General features: G+C 40.6%; 1 protein-coding gene and 1 long non-coding RNA gene across 3 annotated transcripts; one reads left to right on the plus strand and one right to left on the minus strand.

The window, feature by feature from the left end:
- Nucleotides 1-953: 953 nt before the first annotated feature.
- Nucleotides 954-24,597, minus strand: Mcr (macroglobulin complement-related). 2 transcript variants are annotated; one of them, XM_022814216.2, is made up of 18 exons: nucleotides 24,377-24,597; nucleotides 11,250-11,419; nucleotides 10,743-10,893; nucleotides 10,247-10,451; nucleotides 9,750-10,071; nucleotides 9,232-9,577; nucleotides 8,864-9,082; nucleotides 7,897-8,556; nucleotides 7,034-7,417; nucleotides 6,461-6,691; nucleotides 5,777-6,263; nucleotides 5,144-5,478; nucleotides 4,786-5,000; nucleotides 4,293-4,639; nucleotides 3,797-4,016; nucleotides 3,466-3,652; nucleotides 2,885-2,990; nucleotides 954-2,418 (listed from the first exon to the last, which is right to left on the minus strand). In XM_022814216.2, the coding sequence occupies exons 2-18, from the start codon at nucleotides 11,417-11,419 to the stop codon at nucleotides 2,225-2,227; spliced, it is 4,779 nt and encodes a 1,592-aa protein (XP_022669951.1). In that variant the 5' UTR covers nucleotides 24,377-24,597; the 3' UTR covers nucleotides 954-2,224. The 2 variants fall into 2 exon arrangements, with proteins under 2 accessions (XP_022669951.1, XP_022669950.1); XM_022814215.2 differs by lacking the exon at nucleotides 24,377-24,597 and adding an exon at nucleotides 19,953-20,209.
- On the plus strand, nucleotides 18,671-21,714 carry LOC147754535 (uncharacterized). Its single transcript, XR_015316906.1, has 3 exons — nucleotides 18,671-18,986; nucleotides 19,531-19,897; nucleotides 20,205-21,714. It is a non-coding gene; the product is annotated as an uncharacterized LOC147754535 (long non-coding RNA).
- Nucleotides 24,598-26,451: the final 1,854 nt, after the last annotated feature.

Raw genomic sequence — 26,451 nt, forward strand, 5'->3', positions numbered from 1 at the left:
TGGAAAGCTTTGACCTGGCAAACAAAGACAACATAGAGCAAGGGAAAAGGAAGCGTCGCTGACTGTCTCTGTAAAAATAGACCTTATTGAGGACTGGACCTAAATAAGTACGACCTTATGAAAAGGAAGAGTGTAATATCTTGTGAGAAACACCAAAGTCTATGAGCATACATTGCGCCACTTGACAAATGTCACCTTCCTTGAATATCTATTAACTGATATAGAAAAAATTGATAGTGGTTACGCTTGGAAAAGACCGGCTATTACCTTGGATGGGTACGTAACACGTATTCTTCATATCGTTAGAGTTTTTGTGTGTTACAAAGATTTGATGCAATCAAAATTTCTATGAATTTCTTTATAATCTGATGTAACGCTGTGTTTTTGCACCAGGGCTATAGCAAAATACGGCGTTAATTGATATAATAAAAGCTCTTAGAAGATCCTTTTTTTTTCCTATAGTCGTCATAAAGCAAAAATTTAATTACCTAAAGTAGTTTATGCGAGTCGTCAATAATTGCCTCAGACGGCTGGTCTCCAGCATGAAACATGGGTATGACTGCGTCCAGTTTCGAACCTACGCAGGCCATCTCATGGGTCCCTAAATTTAGCAAGGAGCAACACAACCACTGCATCATCACCGAGAGAAGCTGACGTTCATCCAAAGAACATTTCACAGACTGTTTTTTCTTGCTGCTTAAACACGCACTATTGTCATCAGTGTCAGTTTCTTTTCTATAGAAAATGCTAACTTACATACCTTTGCAATTTATTTATAATTCTATTTATGATCATAAAAAAGAATTTTGTCATTATAGAATATGGCATAAAATACAAACAACAGGTACGTTATCGTCACTTCATCGCTATTACAGGCTAGAAATGTGCAGGGACGGAAAAATACGAGCAATGAAGTAAGATTTTCAATCAAGAAAAACTGATTATAATTATCGTTGTTTTCATTTCATTTTTATCTTTTATTAGTAGTCAATATTGTGTAAAATTAAAGATTTTTGTATGTACAAGATGAGATTCTATAATTAGACTGTAAATAAGATTGTTGTAAAAATGTTTATATAAAAAAGAATAACGAAAAAACGTTTGTTACATGGCGGTCATATCGATTCATTGTATGCAAGAAAAATAAGGACATACTTTTTTTTTTTTACTAAAGAGTAATTTCATAATAAACTAGAACGAACTGCCTCACATAGGCCATCAATACAAACCATATCTAAATACCTTGCATCCATCATATACATCGGTAGATTGACTGACTGGTTTATCGGCTCGCAACCCAATTCTTTGACCAGACTAACACATATCATACATACTATATCATTTTGTCTTTAGTGCTTTCATCTTGAGAAAAATAGCTACGTTAAAGGAAGTTAGTGGACCCGGTTTTCTTGATTTGATCATTTCTCGTTAGTCTTCAGTCAGTTGGTCCGTATATTAATACACACCGTTAAATTACATTGTATCAGTCTCAGTATTGTTGCGCCTGTCCTCCGTATGTAAATCCTGGCTTTTGACACTATTTAATGTCTGTATTATATACAGGCATCCTCGTATCTACGTTAAGGAGCATCACTAACAATAAGTGTGCACTACTCTTTTAGTACATAACCCTCAGCAAATCAGACATAAATGCTTTTTTCGTTTTTTTTTTACATAGACACCAGTGTTTCACCATCGCCCTGCGCTTCATAATAACCCTCTTGATTGTGCTGGTTGATAATAAGAACCGTTATTATTACTATTATTATTCTCATTATCATTTAATAAATAGATATTAGCCTCGCGTGAACGTACAAACACTTAATAGCGGTATTTACTTTTGGAATTTTTTCCTATTCATGTTTTCTTGTATATAAGCATCGTGCTAAACGCATTTCGAGCCAGATGATATTGGTAGAATACAAATAATAATAAATCATCTAGGGAATTAGCTAACATCTGCCTCTAGCATTCGGTCATGTGACTCGAAATGATTGTACAAACAGAAAGATTGAAGTCCTGCGTTATTTATTTTATGCTGTTACGTTATGGCAATGCGTCAGCAAAAACAATAGCGGTAGTACGCTATGTACACATTTGACAAGTGCTTAGAGTTTCTTGTTCTCGATAGGGAATGTCTTCCTGTGCCTAATATTATTATTACCATTCCATTCATTCGTGAAGTGTTCGCCTGCCAGACCTTGTCTCGTTAGACTCAATGCTGCTATCGTTCCGTGGCGGCTGCACGAAGTAGAATGAAGATGGCTAACATAGGACCAAGTATAAAATACGTTGCCCGTAGCATTGGTCCAGAGTGGCTGAACACAGGACAATATGGGCACTGATACGAGCCGCATACGTGACAAATGGACATTGCATACAGTTGATATACCTCGAACATGGATTCGTTGAAACGTTCTGCAATGGAATGAATCATGACCTCATCATTGTGCGTGGCGTGGTGATAGAGCATGTGTTTGGTTTCGGTTCACTTTTCCAACAAATGTAATTTCATAAGCCTGTATCTGGGCTTTTGAGGAAGGCTCTAGTAGCAATGTGTATGTTTGTGCAGCCTAATGTAAAATCCGGTCTGAACCTGATCGTCGCCTCGATGGAGCTATCTCAAAACGCAGTCTCAATCCAATTCAATGCATTCACACAACTCAAAAGCGCAGTATTCATCACGCACGACAGTTATTTATTATGAGCACCAGTAACAGAGACTGAAATCCTATTCATATATAGGCCGCACCACCATAATAGACTTTTCTAAATAATCTATCTAACCTACGTAGCTTATATAGGTAGTATATACAGTAGTTATATAGTAGCCTATACAGCTAACTATTATCGCTTTGAACAAACTTACTGCTTCAATACGTACCTGGAGCGTAGTAATCATAGACTTTGATGGAAATAAACCTTGACATGTTGGCAACAGGATACCAACGGTTAATGGTGAGATCGACGCAGATTGGCTCTTCGTCGAGCTGCAGATGAAAGAACCGACATGTGTCCATAGCAAGATATGTAGCGTAGGAATTTTAAACGACAGGTATTGAAGATCTATGTCTGTTTAATAGTTTTACCTGCTGCCTTCAAGTCTTCGAAACTACTATCTCAGTGTCATCATCAATGTTGAAGCGATGTTCATTCGGCTTTTAATAACACTGGATAAAATATTAAATAAACGGGAGTCTTTCATGCAGGCCTGAGATATCTCTTTTTATACAACTGGTTCACTGTAGCTAGTACCGGATCTATTCAAAGAAAACGGGCCGCTAATCCCTGCGCTTCTTAGTATCAATGGTCACTGCGGCTGATGACCTACCTTTTGCAATTGAAACTATTAAAGATAAACAAGAATTGCTCTCAACATCCTCGCTGTGGGTATTGCCATGTCTACCCCAGAAAAGCATGACTATAAACCGCTTGCGTGGAGATGGCAGAGTAATGTGTACTTACATAATCAAAGTAGACCTCGACCTTTGTCTCCTGATAGCGTGCTTCACGCAGATTTCGCACGCGCGCATAGCGTACGTAGCTGTCAAGCTTCTGTTGTTGCACATAGTATCCGGATGGGAGGTTCACTTCAAGGACGGCCATGCCACTTGCCATTGATTCTTCTAAACGCGTCCATCGTTGACACGAACTAACAGGGAAAAGAATAGGCCAGTGAACCCGATGAATGACTTCCTACTCATTTATGCAATAAATATTTGCTTAGCTGGCTCTAAATGGAGAGGAAAATATGTTATCTAATATTATACAGTAATGAAACCAAAGAGCTACGTACGTAAAGGTGATGTGGGAGTTATTCCTTCCGAACGAGTATTGACGGACGTCGAGGTCAAATGCTTTCGCTGGTGGCTGGGTTACGAGGTGTCTCCAGGTATCGATATTGTACTGTACATGCATTTGCAGAATGGCTAGACCAGAACCTTGCACCTTCACTAGTACTCCACCGAAGGCATTCGGGATGGTGAGCGCCTGCCGCTTACTCAAGTTATCCCTGTCTGCTCACGAGGTGTAGCACAAAACGCAGACGCAGAGTGTTTCATCAACGTGTAACTCTGCTTCGATACTCAAAGTCATATGGCGTAGCATGCTGATACAACATGCTTGATACAATATCAATGAATACCCATTTCTGTTATATTCACTTACAAATTATCTCTACATATGTAGAAGCATTTGTTTGATCTCTTTGTTATAAAGCTAGGTGGAACGTAACGCTTTTTCTCTAGATCAGAATAAGTAAGTAGAAGGTGTTTTGATATTACGCCACGTACTGATTCGAAGTTCGCGCGTAAACCCTGGCGTTGAAGGTGCATCGACGGTGACGGTAAGATCCACAACGTCCGACAGCCGGTTCTGTATCGTATACTCAGTTAAGGCCTGCATCGCTAGAACGGTATCTTGCGTACTAGACCATCCACTATCGTGCAATCGCTGACAATTTAGCCATTCGACCATCTGCTTTTGAATGACGGCGTTTCGCTTTACGAATGTCAGTAGGCCATAGGCCGTTGTTTCAACATTGGAGGCCTCGTAAAGCGCTGGTAAGCGAGGCTGTCGATATGGCCTTTGGTTTTCGTACTTGTCACGTGGAGGATCTACCTTTACGCGACCCCAATAGCTGCATCAAATAACCACAGTGTTATTACATACTGACATGGATTTTGCTGTTTTATCGAGCTAAACTCTAAAGGAATACCTATACAGATTTTGCAAGAACCTACAAGCTTAATTATTTAAATGGCTGAAAAACCAACGCGTGCTCACATCATTCCAGCTGCTTCCATCTTGCGTTCATCAAGATATTTGAAAGCATCCTCCGCGTCGTCACTGTTAGCAATCGTGAGCGCGTAGGCAACAATAGCCAACTCATACGGGTCTTCCCAGTTCCGAATAATGTTCAATTTCTGTTCGAGGTAACGGCGGGCAGCATTTCGAGCCGTAGTCATGCGGGCTCCAACCTCGCCTCCGAGGTCTTTCACCTAGCAAGTTCAGTTGAATACGTTTGACATGACCATAAAGCAGTTAAACAATTACCTTCGTCACTCTCGAACAGATGGTAAAAAAAACTGTAGCCACTGTAACAATCATACGATTATTTATAATTAAAAATTTAATAACAAACCTCGCACAGGGTGATCAATACGTGTGCTGTAAGCGACACATTCGTATAACGCAGTCGTTCGAAATGTCCTTCAGAATAGGGATTCATCTTTCGGTCGTACGGGTAAGTGGAGTATTCCTGGAAGCTCCCTTCGTCTGACTGAGTGGACAGCAACCATTCCATGCCTCGCCGGATGACCGTCGGATCGATGTAGATGTAATGTTCCCATTCCTGGAAGGTTGCACGTTGGAAGGTGCGCAGGGCAAAAGCAGTCAGCCATACGCTAGGACGTCGGTACCATCGAAATACTGTGAAACTCCCATCGTCGTTTTGGAATTGCAGCTGTCGTTGATAAACTGTAAAAAGATAAGCAAACATAGAATGTAAAATCGACGAAGTAGATCTTTTTCCGTGCTAAGTGTTTTCGTCGGTGGGGGAAAAGTGTGTTCAGTTTGTTGTCCCCTGTTATGTTTGTATATGGTCTTCGATCGTCGTCAGTTAGGGGAGCTACCATATCCTAGCCAGCAATGGTCGCCCGTGGGATATTTTATTTATTTGATATAACAGGAAAGGTCTTAGATAGGATGCTGATTGCTTAACAGATCTGATATGCTCGTTGATCGATAGTGAGAGTGTTAGGGTGAAGACACTTACGCAGGTTAAGATAGATGAATGCATTTTTTTGTTCCGTTTGTCTGTACTGCCCGGTAAGTCGGAGGTACAAAAGCGTCCACATATTAGCAGCGAAATTAAACATATTCTGTTCGCCACAGAAGGACGGCTTTTCAATTAAGGAGCTTGCATTCACTGGCATCGTAGGGAAAGCTGGGCCCACCACGTCTCCAACAATTGACACTGTTGCCCGATTACTACCAAAGATGTATAGCCGGTCTTCTCTAAATGGCAGAATTGGTGTCTCTGTAATGTTGGTATCGAGGTATTTGATGAGGTACGCGCCTTGCGAGAGATCTAGCAACATCGAAATGTGCCTCTCTTGAACGATACCATCCGACTCGACAAACACTGACTTGGTCACCTGATCTTTAGCGATTTGCGTTTTAGCCTGAATTGTGACGTTGACCTGTCCCATACGGACGGGCACGATGGGCATGTATATTTCGAACGATTTCCCTGCTTTAACCTGCGACCGCCACAGTATAGAAAAGGAAGTATTGTGAGCTTTTATTTAAACAAACGTCGACGTAGATGTGCCAGTCATCTAGACAAGGAAACATAATCGTACCATACGCGCCTTCCGTTAGCAGCCATCGTTACATAGGTTGCGCGCTAACGACTATTTAATCCGAACTGAATTATTAACGTATAGACGATACTTACAAACACGAGATGTTGATGTTCTCCGAAGCTTGTTTTTGGCCTGTAGGAACTGACAAGGCCAAACGGGTCAACGTGAACAAATTTATAATCAGGCGAGTTCGCCAGCGTGACAAGTACCTCTGTCTCGTAAAGTCGATAGTTAAACACGGTAATACGAATTCCGATTTGTTCCCCTAGCCGAATATGAGTTGGCATTTCTACGGTCATGTAGAACGGTTTTGCGCTTGAAAACTGTAAAAAAAAAGTCAAAAGCACCCGAACATATTGTAAAGCCGTTCTTCGCCATTATCACCTGTCTGCGTGCACAAACACTTCAAAAACTGACACATACTGCAGCCGCATAAGTAACGCTTTGAAGAATTCAACGCCGACTGTTATCACTTCTTATTATAATAGTTATTAGTGCAAAAATATATCGATCACTGCTGCTTTGATGATTCAAACGTAACCCACTTTGATCATCCGATGTTGACTAGATTCTTATCGAATAGCTTTTAAACTTAAGTATGCCAGTCAAGTATGAAACTCAACCCAGCAAAATTCTGCACAAATTTAATTCGAACTCACGCTTACCGAGAGGGGCTTTGTGAGAATGCCGAAGCCAGTGGCTTCCGTCATACCGAATGCTGAAATCATCCACTGGGTAGGTACGTCCGGAACGGGCAAAGTAAAGATATAGCGGCCAAGCGACCCGATGTTGATGTCTTTCCACAACCAAGAGTTTGTGTACTGTAGAAGGTAGCGATTTGTGCGGAACATCCGGAAGTTACGAACGTCGACACGGTCGTCGGGGCAAGCTGTTTCGTCGGATCCATCCGAGCAGTCTCGAAAGCCATCACAGCGACGAGACGCCGGATAGCATGAGCCATCATAGCAACCAAGAAAACCCGCAGTAATGTTACACTCGTCACGGACACGGGTTACGCTTGCGTCGGTAAACACGACCAGACCAGCGTACTAAAAAACCATGACACACGCACAAAAGCTTCCGAAGTTTAATGCATAGATTTTTATTTTGTATTTTCTATTTATATCTCATTGTAGCGTTTGATACTTAATCCAGAGATGAAGAGCCGCTCGCCATTTCACCTATGGTGTCGTCTGTTCCAGCCCAGCGCACATATGAGCATGCAAAAGCTGCTAAATTTAGTATGAAATTATAGGGTGATTCAGATGCTTCAAGGGAAAAAAATTCAAGATAGGAGAGGTTGGTGAAGCTTATTTATTAAAATACATAAAATTATTAAGATATTATTATCACAAACCCGTACAAGGCCATTTCTCATTTGCGAAAGATCGACATCGATGATAGCAGGGCCCAGTAGAAGTGTAGATCTTTGACTAGACAAGTTTACGCTATAATGAATATGGCAAATTAGATATATATATATATATAGATACGTAGATAAAAGCCCGACCACTCTTCAAAAACTTACGGCGAACGTTCGATTGGCGTCAAGTCCATAGGACGATGATGGAAAGTTGACGTACGTGCTAACGTCGCCCATATGTGACATGGTCTCGTGCTTCAGAGTGCCATTTGTAGGTATAAAAGAATTCATTTTTTCGATCACTTCTGAATAACTGAGTTGTGTGCCTGCATGCATTTCGTATAGAGTTCTTTCAAGACCTGACAGGGCGACGTAGGCTCCAGGTGATCCGTAGACAGCGATTTCGACGTTGTCGCCAGTTTTGTCTTTTCTATTATTTAGTTGTACGGTGAACTTGTCCTTTGAAATGGCGTCTACCGAGAACGTTAGTGAATCAGCTATAATTCGGCCTTCGCGTTTAAGCACATCGAATACGACAATGGTCGCAGAGGGTGCCATTTCGGCGCTGAGTGAAACTGCCATCGTTCGAATCGATGAACTTTGCATGACTTCTTGTCCTGTCAAAAATACCATCCCTTTCGATACGACGATATACGAAAATTGGTCGATGAAATAGTTGGCGCGAACATGGAAGATAATATATTCGCCAACTTTTGGGGTCTTTGTGGACGTTGTCACCTGTATGTGATACCCACTTGGCGAAAACTCAGGGTACAGCAAAAGTTCACCATTCGCTCGACCCAGATAGTCGTCAAAAAAGGCCGCCTATTAAGCCATAAATCAAGACGGTTTAATTATTGTTAATGATCTATCGTGGTATGATGTACTGTGCACAGTATAGCTAGTTCAAACTTTGTTTGATATATATACTGTATATGACAAGAGAATCTAATGCGAGCCTGAACATTCGTTGTGGCTATATAGCAAAGATAATATTAGCTATCAATTTATTTTGATTTTATTATTATTCAAGCATTTGTATTGCTCATAATGGCAATGCCCTTCACAGAAATGATATAGAAGCTTTTCCAAAAATTCTTCCTAACAACCTAAAACCGTCATTGTATTATACCTCGATTCGGATCAGCGGAGGACTGAGCTCCTGCCCTCCAAGGGAGCTTCCAGTGTCGAAGCCGATTTCCCACATGTTGTTTTGGCCAGGTACCCGCACGGGAACCGTGTTTCCAGGGTTCCGCGACCCATGCACGCTGATGCGGAGAAACTCATCGATTCGCTTGCCAACAAGAGCTCCCCTTTCGAGCGGGGAATTGTCGTGATATGATAGAGCGACCTGAAATTTATAAGTAAAACATAACATGATGGGAGTAAAACAGGACTGAATTCGTAGAAAAGCATGCAACCTTCATGGTTCGAAATGTACACTACGTATCTACCACCCCATGGAAAAAAATTTCGATAAAAATTATTTAAGGTACTCACGTAAGCTTTAAATGGCATCCCAGGTTTGTAGACTTGTGGTGAGTTACCAAGGAAGGATAACTTAAGTGTGGAATTGAACACAATCGTAGCAGACTCTCCCATTTCGATGAGATCTAAAAACCGCTCCCCAACTTCCGCCTTGACCACGATTTTCATGCCGTCGAGTTTGGGACTAAGCACCAAAAGGTCGCGCACGGCGAACTTGAAGTTCATGAACCCTTCGAACCAACGGAAACTCTGCTCTATGGAACGTACGAAGTGGTAGTGTATGTCGTATGCTGGCCGGATGGGCTCCACGCTTGCCTTCAGCGTCAAATTACCCGTAACAGCAGCGCCAGACGTGAAACTTAATGGCAAAGAAGGACAGCAGCACGAACAAAGTTTTCGAATGGTATGTTCGCCTTTCGCATTTCTGGGTCTGAATACAAGGGTTATTTCTGCACGTGTTTCTTTAATACATTTAGCATGAATATCGATAATAGATTTAGAAAAGATACTTGTCGGAGACAAACTCTTACTTAGCCATTACAGATCCTTCAACAAATTCTTGTGACATGACGAAGTAAGTAGGCATGGTGACATTAACTTCGAACCGAGTCTGGTAATACTCTTCGACCCGGTAGCTGTGCTCCTCAACTTGACCTTGCGCTATAACTTGAATAGTCCACCAGCCATAATGCGGCTGCTCGGACAATGGGTACTCAAGCGAAACAGCTCCAAGATTTGTGCGACGGGAAAGCCAGCGTCTCATAACCGTTCTGTTTGGATTGAGCATATAGACATCCACCGCGTCCGAGAATGCCTTTAGCTGAGTTGTGAGTGGCAAAGCGCGAAATCTCACTGCAACAAAAATTAAGACATTAACACGTGTTTGCTTGCGTTAACGGGCGACGGAAAAATTTACTTTGACGCTTTGGCCACAATCGCAAACACAAACATAACTGACTAAACTGCATATCCTAATAATGACAATTGTATAACATAACAAACAGAGTTACTTCGCACGCTACCGTACCTGTTTGCCCCTGCATGTAAAGGGGTTTTTCCGTTTGAATGAAGATCGTCATGGACCTCTGTGAGAACTCTAGTATCGTTTCGTTCACAAACGCTGTGCCGCCGAGCACTCCATTAACGTTACCTTCCACGCGTAACTTGTAGCGACCTTGTACGCTCGTGGTTGGAACTTGCATGAGCACATCTGTAGACATGCCTGGATTCACCTGTGAATTGTTTTCGCGTATTGAAACTTCATCTTCTATTAATTAGACATATGCTGGTCCCTCCTACATCTCGTAACAAGAGCAATGCATAACGTATGATCATGAACTAAGTCTAATGTACCGTACGGTACTTGTGTGTATCGTAGCGTAACGACAAGTCGAACATCAGATTTACAAACAGTCACATAGAAAACTAGGAAAAACGTAATTTTGCGATTAGATTTTGCGAACAATTAGATCTCCAAAAAATGGTACATATAAAAAGTTCGTGGTTTTTGTTCGATCACAAACCTGTTCGGAGGCATGAGCCACTTCAACTCCGTCTCGCTGGATAGCGGCAATAACATTAATAGGGTAAGAATCTTCAGTTCCAAACAGCTGGACATATATACGGTAGATCTGACCGGGGCGTACGAAACGGGACGCTAAAATCAGGTACGTCCTAGTAATTAAAAACAAGCAGAGCAGAAACTAAGGAGTTATTTTTGCAGGAGTCGTATGACAGTTACATAGTATATAAAAGCGGCTGCGATAATGCAAAAGTACCAATTAATTAACTGTCTCTGAATAGATGCCAGTGTACGAAAATCAAGATTTTCTGTAGCGCGGTTCTGTTGCAGAGTTTTAATTAGCCCGTGTTTATTAGGATGTGGGTTTTTATGAGTAAAGTTAATCGTTTATGACGTAAACATCACACTGTTTACAAGAATAGATAAGGTTTTGTTTTACATAAATCTCTAACGTGGAAAATGGCCAGGAACCAAAGGTCGTAATGCAATATATCCACTCGATACTTACGGTTCACGAAGCGTTTTGATATTTGTGTTGTCAAAACTGAAGCTAAATTGCCCATAACCTCCGAGATCGTTGAACTGCGGTGACACGCCTGCCAGTAGGACAGCTGTCGCGACGAGAAGCGTCGTTAAAGCGCCAACAGGTCTGTCGCTATATCCTCCCATGGGTGTCATCTAAAATTGAAAAGATTGATTGAACGAAGTTACTATGTATTTAACTACTAGATAACAGAGTATGCTTGCGATAGATATCAAGTGACCCTTAGCAGTGCTTAAAAAAAAAAATAGGTCTTATGCATTGTCGAGGTCGTCGGCAGGTTTTACTTAGAAGTGATAATAAATACGTTGAGTCTGCTAAGTACAAATTCAAACTTAGAAGCCAAAAAAAATAGCGCCGGGATATGTCGTTAAATTACATAATTCGAATTATTCCCAGATCCAGAAAAAAGTGATTGTTGATATTTGTAATAATTAAACATATGGTCCAGCATACGATTTGTATCAGTAAAGAAAGTTATTTTATAGCCATTGCATAAAGATGTTTTATAGACATTGAAATCTCTCATATAAATATTATTGTCGATAACCCAGAAACGCTGGCACCATAACGTAGTATCTGTTAGATGCAGATAACATAATAGACCATCGTTTGACGCTGTTATCTAATCTTCGGAGAGACACTGCTTGTGGTAACATTAAACTTAGCCCTACAAATGCATGTTGTAGATACAACGGGTTTTCACTGAAGGCGTCATAGGTGATTTAGTGGAACGCTTACTCTATAGGTAGCGTAACTAGTTTTGGTCTTATGACGGTTCAGAGGGGGTGGTAATATGTCCGTGTACCAACCAAGTCTCTTCGATATGAGTCGAGCCATCAACTCAATGAGTACTTCCAAGAATAAAATAATACCCAAATTCTAATCGTCTTCATTTTGTCAACAACTTTAGAAAGAAACACTTTGCGATGCATTGCAGTCAAGATGCTGCCAAAAAAGAAATGATCACCGGCCCAGGCACGTATATTTGACTGCATTAGCGAAAGCGAATCTCACTTGGTTTGAATTATAGCAGAAACAGGTCATTACAAATCCGTCGAGTTGGGCCTTAGATAACGGACAAATAAAGGTCTGCTGAAAAAAACTAGCATCGGACAGCGGATCGGTTCAGTTTCAGCAAGCGAAAATAAACTACTATCACACAATTTGTTTTTATAGACACTATGCAATTAGATGTCGTGGCCTGACGTTACTTGAGAATCCCCTGGCGCTTAGATCCCAGTGACATATATGAAACAACTTTGGGCGCTCCGTTAGGACAAAATATTGATGTTGACCATGTTTTTCAGCGTATTTTCTAAGAACTATATCATTATTTGATGCATCGTCTTTGAACCTTGATACTTGTCATCACAAGTGCATAATTTTAAAATCAGGAACTGAGAAGAATATTATTTTTTTAGATAAAACTGAAATATAGCAGTAAACTAATGACACCCTTGAACTTTTCGGTCGTAAATAAAGCATGTTTTTATAGTTACACTTTTATCATGAATCTTTCGACACTTTTATCGAATGCCGTTGCTCAACGACATAGTACGGTTTAATGGACTGTTCGTCGTCTTAGAACGTGACGTTTCTTCATTGAAGCCCTTTAACAGGCGCGTACATACGTTACATTATTAGCTGGCTATATACGAAATAAAATAGTTAGCTATTATCTGTTTTATTTTAGAGAGATGGTTTTTGCCGCCAAGACGGAATAGCGATTGCGTAAACCTGGCCTTTTGATACTGGTCCCCATGAATCAAGTATATCCTATTAGTACTTCCGTGTCGTAATTCTAACGACACTTATTATAGGAACCACTATTTTTGCTATACATATTGTTAAGAGTAGAAAAGTAATATTAATGGGTTCGGCACAACGATTACCATTGAGCCTGTCACACTCTAATTTCAATAGTGAAGGTCCCCTACATGATTTTACAAACGATATTTTTGATTTTTGAAAACGATTTTTGACTGACTGTAAGATGTCGTATGAATTAACTGCAATCCTCACAGATGACTATTTGCTCAAGGGCGTCTGGCCCGCTCGATCTCTTCCAGGCCTCGCGAGAATCGTTGAACATTTTTCTAGTGGGGTGAACGCACGGCCATTTCTACACAAACGTATCTTTTGGTCAGGATATTAGCGGCGCTTGTACTTTGGCATAAAAATTACAACATTCATTTTCAAGTTTTCGATTTTAACTCTAGAAACCTCTGCGCACCTTCAAAAGTTTCGCCGCGCATCGTGTTCGTCTTATCGTACCCCAACGTAATCTATAAACGTAACGCGTGTAGCATAGTTTACCCGCTATCACTCTTCTCAGCAAAAGAAAAAAGATTTCTAATGCGTCATGCTTAACACAGAGTTCGCTCTAAAGTTTTAAGAGTGGTTATTTGTTTTTCAGCTCGGTTGTCAGTTTCCTACGTGTGACCATTTCGAAAGTTGTTTCCATTGTGCCTAGTAAATATATTGGCTGGTATTTCTAGGCTCTGTGGAGAGCCGAGATGGCTTTTTCGTGCCCCGATGATACCTTCCTTTATATCGTAGTTTATCAGCCATACGTTTCAAACATTAAGGAATACATCTGCCTCCATTTTAGAAAGTCGTTCGGTTACCGCCTCAAATTTTTCTTCAAAAACCTGGGAAATCTCTTCGTCCAGTATGCTGTGCGCTGGACCAAAGGAGTACGGGTGGCAAAAAACATGGCTATCTCATAGGGTTTCACCCTCACGTAGTAGTTCGCTAAATTTTAACAGTATAATTCCCTGAATTTCCCGTATCTGCGTTTCCTTATTTGTGTGCGGCATTTATATTTCATTTTGCTTATACTCTCGCAAGCCTTTGATGGTATCCGTGTTTCTCATCCTACTTATGGTGCACTTTCTTCGAGCTTCAAGCGTCTCCAAACCAAGTCTGTAAGACGCTACGTAAGCCGGCTAATAGCCTGTTTTCAGCGTTGGATAGCTTTATGATCGCGTGTACCCCCAGAAGTTATTTTGTAAAGTTTCCTTCGTCGTGCAAATCAAACTTCCATCCAAATATAAATAATAAGTTGAGCAAATCTTACACTTGCAGTATGTTCACGCCATCTATTTTACAATTTGTAATTATTGAATAGATAACGTCCGTACGAGTACCAATGCGGTCTGTCGAGCAAAGTTCAAACACCTCTCGTTATCAGTAAATGACAGTCAGTCGCCTTTAACCGATCTAAGCGTTTCGCCTATGAACAATCCACACAGATGCCACGCTGCCACAAATAGACGCTGTCAGTCAAACAGACTATTTGTATCAAATTGAGTTAATTAGAAAATTAATTAAAATCAAATTCTTCTTCCTAATGCTGGAGCGTTTGGCGACTAGTCGTTGACACGACCGTTCATAGCTTATTATTAGTTACAAGCTCTATTACAATGCTATTGTTTAGCTCAATAATGATCTGGTTGTGGGTACTAATTAATGAATGCGTGCGCAGGCATACGTTATAATTGACAGCTGTCGCGTCCCTCTATCAATCATCTATCTTATCTGATCTTATGACCCAACTCTGCGCTTAGCGTATATTCATTGACGGTAAACAAGACGACGACGACGACGACACCACGTATGCCCGAATGTGTCGTATTGCAGATAGCAGTATTTCTTGCTGTGCGGCTGGGTCCCCTTATCGACTCTGGGCAGTCTAACATGGAGAAATTTACCAACTAAAACTAAACAGGACGGAGACTGCTCCTAGCCTAACGGTATTTTACGCAGTGGTTAGTCCTATGAAAGGTCAAAATGGAGGTACTGGCATCGCAGAAGCGCCTAGTCTATATAGGCGAACAAAGAATCAAGAAGGAACAATTTTGAAAACGCACGCTGAAGGAAAAAAGGAAAAGAAAAACCGCCTGCCCAAAAAGAGCTAGCGAGAAAGTAAGAGTCGTCGATTGTAGCCGGCCGCTGTTGATTTTTGCTCACGATCTTCATTACGGGGCCAACGTCGGTCAGCCGAAACTCAGCGAAAACCTATTTTAGCTTTACATCATTTTCAGCTCGATCTTTTTCCGCCTCATTGTACCTCTTTCTGTGGGTTAGCTAGCTTTGGTCGTAGGACTCTGGCTCAGCTGCCGCATGCAGGTAAAAACAGACACAAGACATTTTTTTGAAAATAGATTTGTATGCCTAAGTAACCTTAGCGTTAAACAGTACTTAGGAAGCTGCTGGGCGTAAGCACAAGGCGGATCAATATGGCACACTGATAATACACAATTGATTTTTCCCTTGTAGCCGAAACCGCAGTATATATATGACATTCGCCATTAAATTGGCCACACAGGTTTTTAAAACCGAAACGATTATTTTAACTTGTGTGTAAACGTTACACTTATTGAACTTGGATCTCACTTCCTTTATTACTGTGGGTAAAAGTTTTACGACATCCATCCACTTAAAAACAACCACCCACGTATGCACTAGAGAATTGATATCTAAACAAACGACTAATAATTAATTTTAAACATCAAATATCGAGAACGTTGAGTTCCCTGTAGAGCCTGAGGATGGTTCGTTGATACCAGTATACCTCATACTTCCGCAATAAATCAGTGTCTGTGTCCAGTACGATATTAAAAAAAATCTCTCGTTCTTCGGAAATGTTTTATTTAGAATAAAATTGAAGCTGAAACTGCTTTGGTCATTACGTGTGTCAGAATGCCATGTCTGCTTGTGTTCCGCGCTCGTCGGATGGAGCATTGATGCGCCAATGAAGAACTGCCTGTAGGGAAACATAGCTGGAACAATTATCGGCGGTTTGGATACTCCGCCGGCCCAGCAAAGTATCTAGGCTATGCCTACTATTGTCAACAACAGCTAAATTCGATCGTAAGGTTCGGGTTTTTAATTTAATAATCGGTTTTAATCGGGTTTAATAATCGGGAGAGCGAATCTTCACCAATGACGTATGGCTAAGTATTTTTACATGATGTATGTTTCTCTTAAGAAATCAACAGTATCGTTATAACTAAAAGTAATATCTCCATCCCGTTCACAAATCGTCACTACAAAATACGACAATTCAGGACAATATTTCTATTGCTAATTTAACGCGTCTGTGTGTTGCATTTTTGCTGTTACCTTGGCAACGGTCTTCGTAGCATAGAAGAATCGTTGTTACAAAGAGCTAGTCTTAATGTTTTCATCTTAATAAAGAATATTGGCTTGGCAAGCTCTTAATGCCTAAACCAAACAAGCCACAAACTTCACTGGTTCCTGCCATACGTTCGTATCATATTGAACGCCGACCTGAGCTCGTCTAATCAGCTCAAACAATTTTATTGTAGCTAACCTTTTGTTTGAGATAAGCTAATGTTATACTTTGTTTTGTTTTGTTTTTCTTTTTTAGAGTAACATCTAGCGTTTATAACTCAGCTCGTTCGAAGCAATCGCTTACATTTTTTGAAAATTAAAAAAAATTATTTCCATTTTAAGGGTCGTGTGATTGAGATATCGGTAGACGCTTCAGACGTAGTGTTAATAAAAACACTACATTAAGTGGTACTCGATATGCCAAAAACATGTTACTAATAGAATCAAGATACTGCAATTAACCTCATGAAACAACAGTGGTTTACGCTTCAATTGGAAAAACTTCCACGTTTATAAGCACATCTTTCATTTAGAAATTGGCAAGGCTAGTTATTCTGAACTCGCGCAACGTGTTTGGCTCAGGAAATAATTCCGGCTCATTACTATCACCTTCTGAAGTGGCTGATACTCCCTAGCAAACAGAGTTACTAAATTATCTAGGAAAGAGCCGCTCCTAGAAGAGCGAACTCTTCCGAAAATTTTAATGTTGACAGCAATATATATGAGGTTTCTATTAGCTCGGGGTGGGTCATTATACGGTTTTCATCTCTTTTATAATAACAAATCGTACGTAGAATCACCGTATGAAGCTAAACTTGTGCCAGGCCACCTACGAGCCCACAAAAAACTCCAGGCAGCGAACCCGTTCATGCAGCTAAATAAATGCACTGATCTTCACAGGCTGCTGTAGCGAAACGGGTCTGGACTTATAAATGTTGTAATCAGAGCTAGAAGTAGAAAGAATAACAGAAATAGAAAAACGCCTTGTCAAATCCTAATGTTCACACGTGTTTTGAAGGTTACGGCCGAATAGGTAGAGCTTGCGTAGACCTGACCAAGTACAAGAGAAATGATATGATAATCGGCTGCCATAAGTTCGTAAGCTAAAAGTGAATTATCGCGTCCTGTACAAAAAATCTGAAAATGGGGACGAGATGATAAAAAATTGCGTATTATGTAATACTGTACATAATAAATAATATAGGTGCTACATGTAGATATTTTAATCTCCTTTCGGTTCTCGAAGATGGCTTATTAGACGTCCTTGCGAGTCAAAGTTAGCTCACATCCGATACAGCCCGATTTGTAAATTAAATTTCAACATACTGTAGAAACGACAAAATAAGGGTTCTTTCTTTATAAGCATTACATTTCCGCATACGAGTAATTACTCCTACAATTAAGCGCGTCAAAATATGCGTATACAGTCGTTAGTCACGTTTGACGTGCCTCTAAAATTTGGTACTTCCACCGTCATATACCATATCTGTATATCATGTTCGTTTCATTGTAGACACATATAATTTTGTTATTAATATAATAAAGCGCCGTGTACCTCTAATTCCATCTTTAAATTGAACCAATTCAAAGGAACCGTAAATACTTTAAATACTAGTATTAATAGTAATGCCAGCTGATCAACAAAGACACTCTCGACAACAGAAAATATAACGACCATTTCGTAATAGAGCGTTGCCATCGGCCAGCAAAATGGTCCGGTTCAGGCCCGAACGCTTTTCAGTAGCCGTTGGGATGATTCTATCCACCGAAGCATCGGAGTTATAGAAAACGGCTTGCGAGAGACAGGTGTTATGTTCAAGCATATACTGGTTGTAATGGGCTTCCCTGAATATCGCCCTAATTCCCGGATGCGGTGTCCCCACAAAATTTTTAGTCCAGCCTTCTAGATGGCAGCAGTCCATACTAATTCTATTATTATACAGAACTAAAGTAATGCACCGATATCTTTCGCGTCGATCAATACCCCGACTTATTTAATCTTTACCTCTTCGCTCGGACAGTGTCGTCATAGTGAGCGGCATCTGCTGTGCAAAAATTCAACTGTCTACTACTCCCTATACCATTTTTCCTTCTTTCCTTTACTCGTATACGTTTCTATTGTACGGTATATCGAATCGTAGTGTGAGCCCTTCCAGGATAAAACTAAGCCAGCCATTCTTCGTTAGACACTTTTTTTGATGACCAGGGCCCAACGATAGCGCTCCTTTATCACCAGCCATCTTCTGTTTCTGCCGCGCGTTGCATTGCTGCCAGTCGTCGTGGGCAACCAAGGTACGGCAACGACCGATCGTAGTAAATCCCAACGGCCTGTCCAGTTTGATTTTTTTTCTTTCCAAATGTTTGTTCGTCTGTCATACTATTACGGAACGCCTGGAGCACCATCAGTAGTATCGCTTGGACGATGCGATGTGTTTTCTTGCGTTACCATGGAGCATAACGCCGTCGCATCTGATCACACAGGATGCCACTGCTAGTAACGAGCGACAAAGCGATAACGACCGAGCCCCGGCAGCAACGTTATCCGAAAAATGCACATTAAAAGTAATTATGAAATGCTGCACATGTATACTTCTGACTACCGGAATCTGAATTTAGTCTGAAGTTCTGAAGAAATTAGATTTACGAGCGTAAGGTATTGAATAGAAATAGGATAGGTCTCTTGATACGTGTGTTGGGTCGGAGGACTTTGCTGGTATTACTGTGATTATGATTTGATTGACAGCAGCTTAGCAATCTGAATAATTCGAATATTGCCATGGTCTCCCTGCTCATAGAGTGCTGTCGATGCTATCCGACAATGGACGTTCAATTATCTATTAAACGAGAGTACAACCACAAATTATGCCATTTCCGCATAGTACAGTTTGTGTGGCAATTTTATCCTAATTTTCGCCTAATTGTCACCTGTAGCTTCAGCTGAAAAATTGCCACGTATGACAGATCCACCTCTATATCATTGTGAGTGTACAGAAACGTTCGCCTTCGATCGCACACGTGCCAATCGGTAGCTTGATTCAGCGCAGCAACTTCAAACTCTTTCAAATCTGGCGCCATTGGCTTACAGATCTCATTGATTTGAATACAGGTGGAAACAGCAGACGATCCTCAATGAGAGTCAGGTTATTGCTGTTCAGAAGAGGCACCACACCTGATAACCCAGATGACCAGCGAAGCCTGACCAAAATTCTTGAGTTCAACACGTCCTAATATTTTACCTGAATCGTAACCTATACTTTTTAAATTTTTTTCGAATAAATTTTATCTAAAACGTTGAAATAATTTGTGAAACAACCATCGATGTAGCAACGATCCATCATTTTACGACCCTGTGTTTTGACAGAAATTCATTTTAGGAGCATGTAGCGAAGCTACGATTTTCGGTAGGGACAGAATGGATAATATATCATCCGAATCCGGCACTATACGAATCTGCTATAGAAGTGCCTATATAAGTAAGTAGTAATAATAAATTTCGGTAACTATATGTTATATTTAGCTGATACGTACCTCCAACCTACGTCAAAACCTGACGTAATACAGATTTCCTTAATTTTTAAACCATAGTCGAGAGTCACCTAGGCAGTTACCGCCACAATCCGCTTGTACTCAACAATACACAGATAAGCCTCTTGTTCAGTTGTATCCAAATAAAAAGGTTTCAAACACTACACAACCAACGAAAGCACTCCTTTGCTCATAGCCTTGCTGTATATTTATATGTATGGTAACCTCAGTGAATCACTCTTGACTGTTTTTCAGAATTTATCGAGTAACGTGCATACACTTACGTGCATTACCACCGTACACACTCACATCTAACACCGTCGTCCATTCGGCCTATCGATGAATACCGAGATACCTCGTCACGCCTTTACTGCTAACTCACAGTACTCTAGTTGAAGTAACATCGGGAATTAAGAGCGCTATCTGCGCTATCTCCTGCTGCGGCAAAAGTAATCAAACCTAGTATCCGTAGTGTGAATATCCAAGCACAATGTAAATGCATAAGCACACTGCATCAGTAGAGTTGTTTCTTCATACAGTTTTCAGTAGGTCGTTGTATACCATCGTCTTCTCTGTTAGCCGTTGTCGTCACGACCACGAGAAGCAGAAGGCCCCGTCGGATTATCCGTTTCGCGTTAGTGTTTGTTCTATTGTTATCTAAGCGTCTGTCTGACTCTGTCAGCTCTATATGATTAAGTCCGATGTTGGCGACTGGGTTTTGACGTGCCTTGCCCCTGCTACAATCAGCCGGCGACTGCTACCACTGCCTCTATTCGCCCGTTCATCCACTGACGGTTTTGCGGCCCTCCGTAACTCCGACGAAGCTGCAGCAGCAGCCGCGGCGGTGAAAGCGGCAGTAGCAGTGATCCCCGAAACGACAAACATTCAAAATGAACGGCCAGCCGTCCAAAGTACGATTGGACTTAAGCCATCGCCGACGAACCAAGAGTCCCTGGCGCCACCTGGCGACCAGAACAGCAAGTGCGCGCGTCTTCGACGTCGAGCTACCGGTAACACAAGAGAACACTTTGGCAGGCCGGTAGCAACTACTTATCGCTGAGAACTTGACTAGTGCAAACAGTTCTGTTGATTGTAGTAACGATGCTTATGACGACGTCAGTACCTCAGAAACTGCAGGTCTGCCGCCAAAGGAAAAAAGATCCGGCAGAGCAACGAACCAATACTGATGCGGATGTAGCCGAACCGAAATCTATACAGGGTTCGCGGATAACGTCATACCTTTTGGTATATTTTGAGAAGCGAACGACTGCTGGCGGCAGCAGAAGCCGCGAAAAAATAGGGCATTTCTGTTTTGTTCGACACAGCAGCCTATCAAGCGGAAAAGCAAGCTAAGTGGCTGAGGAATCGAGTCGAAGGAGTCAAAAAGAATGACGACTTAGTTCTGTGGTTCTGCGTCTGGGTGATAGAAGGCGCGGGTTGCACCGCCCGACGCAGTTCGACTGTCAACGACGACGGCAGTAGCTATTATCTGGCACCGTAGAGAAAGAACAAGACAACCTCTAAGGAGTTAAAAAGGAATGGGTTATTAGCTTAAAAAGATCGCGATATGTGAAATATTGATGCTGAATTTTGACTGTATTACCGGCTTGGGGCGTAGCAGCTTCGGCGGGAGGGCGTCACTGGCCGGCAAACGTGGAAGATGTCATAGTTCCGTAGCTACGCATGGACTTTGTTTCTCGATATTGAATTAACTAAATGGATTTTAATAAAAGTGGACTAGCATTTTTTAGCTTTGTCTATCAGATGCGATTGTTGATGCCTGTCAGCAAAAGATCGCGAATATATACACACATTGTACACGTATACGGCATGTACTTCACGGACAAGTAATTCTATATAACAGCCACTACAATCACTCAAGCGTTTCGCACGGAACAGCATCAGCCATTTATCTTAATCACATGTGTGTAATAGATTGATACGAATCTTCATATTTAATAATAAGAAGACGCAGACGCTTTTGTCTGCTTTTACTTATCGCACCTAATAAAAGTCCGCTGACTTAATACTTCTCACAGCCATCATGCCTTTATAGCAATGTTGGCTGTCGGAACATCGGATCGGTGACAATCGGGGGGTTAAAATAGCCAAATTGCGGGTTCTCATTATTTGGGTCGCTTGCTACAGTACAGAAGTTGGTGTCGTTGTCTTTATTTGGGACAAGAACAATTAACGTTCCGATTTCTTATACATGGCGGCTTTTCAGCAATTCAGTATCTCTTATATAAGTACTCGTGGAAATTTTATACATATATATTGCTTTCTTTCTGTTGATCTCCGTCAAATTGAAGGTGCTCTATCCTTAGTCAGCAGTTAGTACAAAACACAATATTCGATTCTGAAACATCTCTGTAGTGTGGTTAAGAGCGATCCGTAAAGGACGCATTCTAGTCGCCGTAAAGAGAAACCTAGCGTTCATTGTTACGTCTTATTTCCGAGCTTCACTGATTTAGTGGAGCTCTTTGTCTATTTAGCGTCTTAACAACAGGCTCGACCTTACCCCACTCTGATCCCCACGGACTGTACAGTTTCTCCGATTAGTATCACTCGAGGTTAATTTGTCTGTTAGTTTAACTGTCAACTATAACAAAAAATGCGAGTGTTCGTTTTCCAAAAGCTATTGCATAGAGCTGACGCTTTCTATCATCTTCTATCGACCTTCACCCGGAAGCTGAATAATGTGCACATTAAAGGCGCTCAATTTCTTCCAAAGCTAGGAAGTAGTCTATAACGCTGTACACGATAGTTGACGTTTACCCATATTAGAATGAAAATAGATCCATTTATTGTGACACTTCAGATACATATTTGCTGTCCAATTATATTAGTCATACTAGTGTTATAAGAACCTGGGAGAGGTCGTAGCTCAATGTCTGGGGCCTCTCTAACTATCCACACATACTAATGTATGTGATTGTATGAACGTTTACCTAAATCTGTCGAGGTATTCTGGTCGTCGAAGGTGGATGTACACAAAAAATCAGACCTGATCTGGCGTCGAACAGATCGACATTATCGATACGCCTGATCGTGATACACGGGTTTTAGCTATTGGAGCTCAGACAAGTTGTGGGCGACCGTCTCACAGAGCAGGTAATTCAATAAGCCACCGCTAGCACTCATTTCCTAAAAATATGGAAAAGTTTCACGCGGCGTTGTTAGCTTGTGCGATTTCGCGGTTGCTACGTGCTATCTCTGTAAGTGCTCTGAGACGCATATGTCTGCCGCTAGCTTCTTCATAAATAATAGATACACAATTTGGTGGCTGTGTCGCATAGGTAGAACTACTTTAGCAGAGGCCTCGACAACAAAGACAGATAATTGCCTATCTATGCGCTTCCTCTCTGACTCGTGAAGTTTCAGACAACTTTCAATGAATGTTGATAGTCAGAATATAAAAAAAGTTCACAAAAAAGTTGCACGTGTTAACTTAGAGAAGTAACGTCTGTGTCTTTGCGCCCATGAGTACTAGCTAACGACAGACAACATATAATAATTAATTGGTAACACGCTTGCGTCAAGTACTTCAATTACATCTCTTTCCTTTATCTCTGAATCACATTTGTGTTGAATCCACCGTTCTGTTCATAGTACAGATTCTACATTATTTCTAGGTGTGATGTTGGTTGTTGGAGACTGGGATTATCGAAACGATACTTATTCGACTTTTCAAGGCATGACGACAATTGAATTTCTGACGTAGAGGCTAAATGTTATAGGAATCAAATATATAGTGGTCAATGGGCACACGAACATGACCTTTCAATTTACAGACGCAACATCTGTTAATTTACGTTGTATAGTTTGTGGCTTAGTAATGAGTGTCGATAACGGCCACTGTGCTCGTACTTCCTTAAAAGTCGAATAAATTTCAACATATCAAACAACTTATTTGAATTACTCACCATGTCTTCTTTGACTGAAACTTAGGTTAGATACGCTACTATGTTTTTAATTAACATTTTGGGTTTATCTCTCTCATATGTGTCTATATCTCCATATAAAGAAATTTTTTTTGATAATCCTATTATCAGCAAATGATCTGTTATATCAGAATAGTTATTTCTTTAGTTTTTTCTTTCTCGTAGTTGAAATTCTTTTTCCTGGTAAGCTGCTACCATCCGAAGATGTTTTTTTTGGAGACATCGTGTTCCATGTATTTTTTAGATTTTATCAATAATTTTTCCGTCTAATTTTTACTAAAACATGATCCGCGAGTCCATTTTGAAAGTAAACTATACACATAAGAAGACAATCAAAGACAAAAGCACATATTAAAATTCTAGTTAAACAAACAAGTAGGTCTCAATAGCTAATAACATTTGAGCACGATCACTCTTTCAAGAAAAACGATGAATAGCTAACATTCGAAAAATCATATGCTGGAGACACGCAAAAACGCTCACCTCCTGTAACGGTTGCTATCGACGTTTTGGCGCGGCTGTCAGAATCAGATATCCTCCAAAAATATCACTAAACGATGTATCATTATCGAGTCGTGACGTGCGTCTGTGCTTTGGCCTTACAGAATAGCCAAGGTCTACACATTTCCGATACATTTTCTTCACTTCGGTCAAATCACTCAGGATAATTCGAATTTTGCAGCTCTTCGATGCCTTCTAAGGATCGTATTTGCCATTTTTACGATGGATCTACAAAACTATTCCTGGGCGCTAACGTCTGTTAGGCGCTAGCTTAAAGGTGTCGCCATGGCAGCGCAAACTGTGCATAAAGCCCCATTGGAGACACATAAATGCGGCAGGCAGGCAGGCAGGCAGGCAGGCAGGCGGAGTGGGTCCGATTCATATTGTTATCATATAGGAAAGGTGTTTTACATGTTTTGGATCGAGGCACATTGCTAGAGTTCCTGATCGAAATTCTTGAAACGTTTCGGTTTTTATAAGTTAACGTAGATTTACGGTGGTATTTCACTGCTAATTCAACAACTATGCGAAACCTGAGAGAAAGAATTCCAAATGGCAAATTTACCGGTAGCGATAGGTATAGTGATGAACACTATTAGCAGACCCTATTGATCAACAGCGAAAACGAATGAATATCAGAATTGTGACTTGTGTTACTTGCTAGAACTATAATTAAGATGCTGCCTTAAAAAACTACGCTTAGCGAAACGATTTTTACCTATGAAATTACCTAGCTTATTTATTGTTATTTTTTTTTTAAGATTATTAATACATGTAAGAGAGAATAAAATCTTAAATAGTTCAACAAAGGTCCAACACGTTAGAGATGAGCGAAAGTTTCTATAATTGTGAAAATTTGGAATAACTTAGTGGTAATTGTACAGAGGGCAATACGACATGGATGCCTGGCATAGCAAAATCTCTAAAAAACCGACATTTCGAATTTAAATATATTTTTAAGAATTGCTGAAATGATAAATAACTATTAGTACTAGATGTATAGAAAATTAAATAGTTCCTAAATAAATAAATAAGCTTTGAACTTGCCTGGAAGGTAGCACTTGGATAGGAGCGCGGTCAATCACGAAAAAATCACGTGGCAATTGGTTTGCTCATCGCATAGATAAGCCCCAGCTGGGATATACAGGAAAGGAGATATCGGAAGAAGATATAAACATCTCGTCACAACATTTAGTGGAATATGTCGATCATGAGCAGAATAATACAGTATTGAACTTACAGTTAAAGGTTATTAGGGCAAAAAACTAGTAGATGTGGCAAAAAACGCTAGTTGTAAGCTGGGCCGATCGCTTGCTGATTTAAGACCATGAAACGTAAGTGACGTGTTAGCAATTATTTCATCTAATGCTATGTGAAACAATCTATGCAGTGCGTAAAGTACGTGACTAACGTGGTAATACGCCCCAATCGGTTTAAGTTAGGGAACAGAAACTTAAAACGATTACAGTTAGAAAAACTGGCTCTAAATGACCTCAAAGCTATTTTTCGATAAAAAAAATTGAATACGGATAATAATATGAATAATATGGGAATATAATAATATTATAATGGGAAAGGCGCTAAATATTATAATACCTTCGGTGGCTAAATCCCTCCAAATTGATGGTATTCGACGGAATCTTGAACCAGTGCTAAAGTAATCTGTCGTCAGGAAAAAATTAGTTGTCTGTAACTGTACGTCATGTAACATGGTTGTAATCAAGTCGAAAATAGTATTACTTAGACAAAGAATTGCAGTCCCGCGGTAGCTTACTGAATAACGTGTTCACCTAAAAACTTTTGGAACGCGTTGTAGTCTAGGTTCGCACCCGCGCGTAGGCATCACGGTTCGTTCTGTGCTGGGCGCTAACCGTTGTCCTAACTGCGATACCGGATCAAAAACTTGTAGAGTTACTATATTGTACTTTATATATTGGAGAAACTTAAAACATATAACAGCCTAGTCGTATGAATTACTACAGCACTGAAGCGAGAAAGCATGCCAACAATCAAATCAATAAAGCAACATATATTATATATGCGAAAAGTTCCAATTA

This window comes from Varroa destructor, unplaced genomic scaffold (assembly GCF_002443255.2).
Source record: "Varroa destructor unplaced genomic scaffold, Vdes_3.0 BEIS01000007.1, whole genome shotgun sequence".
Taxonomy (NCBI): Eukaryota; Metazoa; Arthropoda; class Arachnida; order Mesostigmata; family Varroidae; genus Varroa; species Varroa destructor.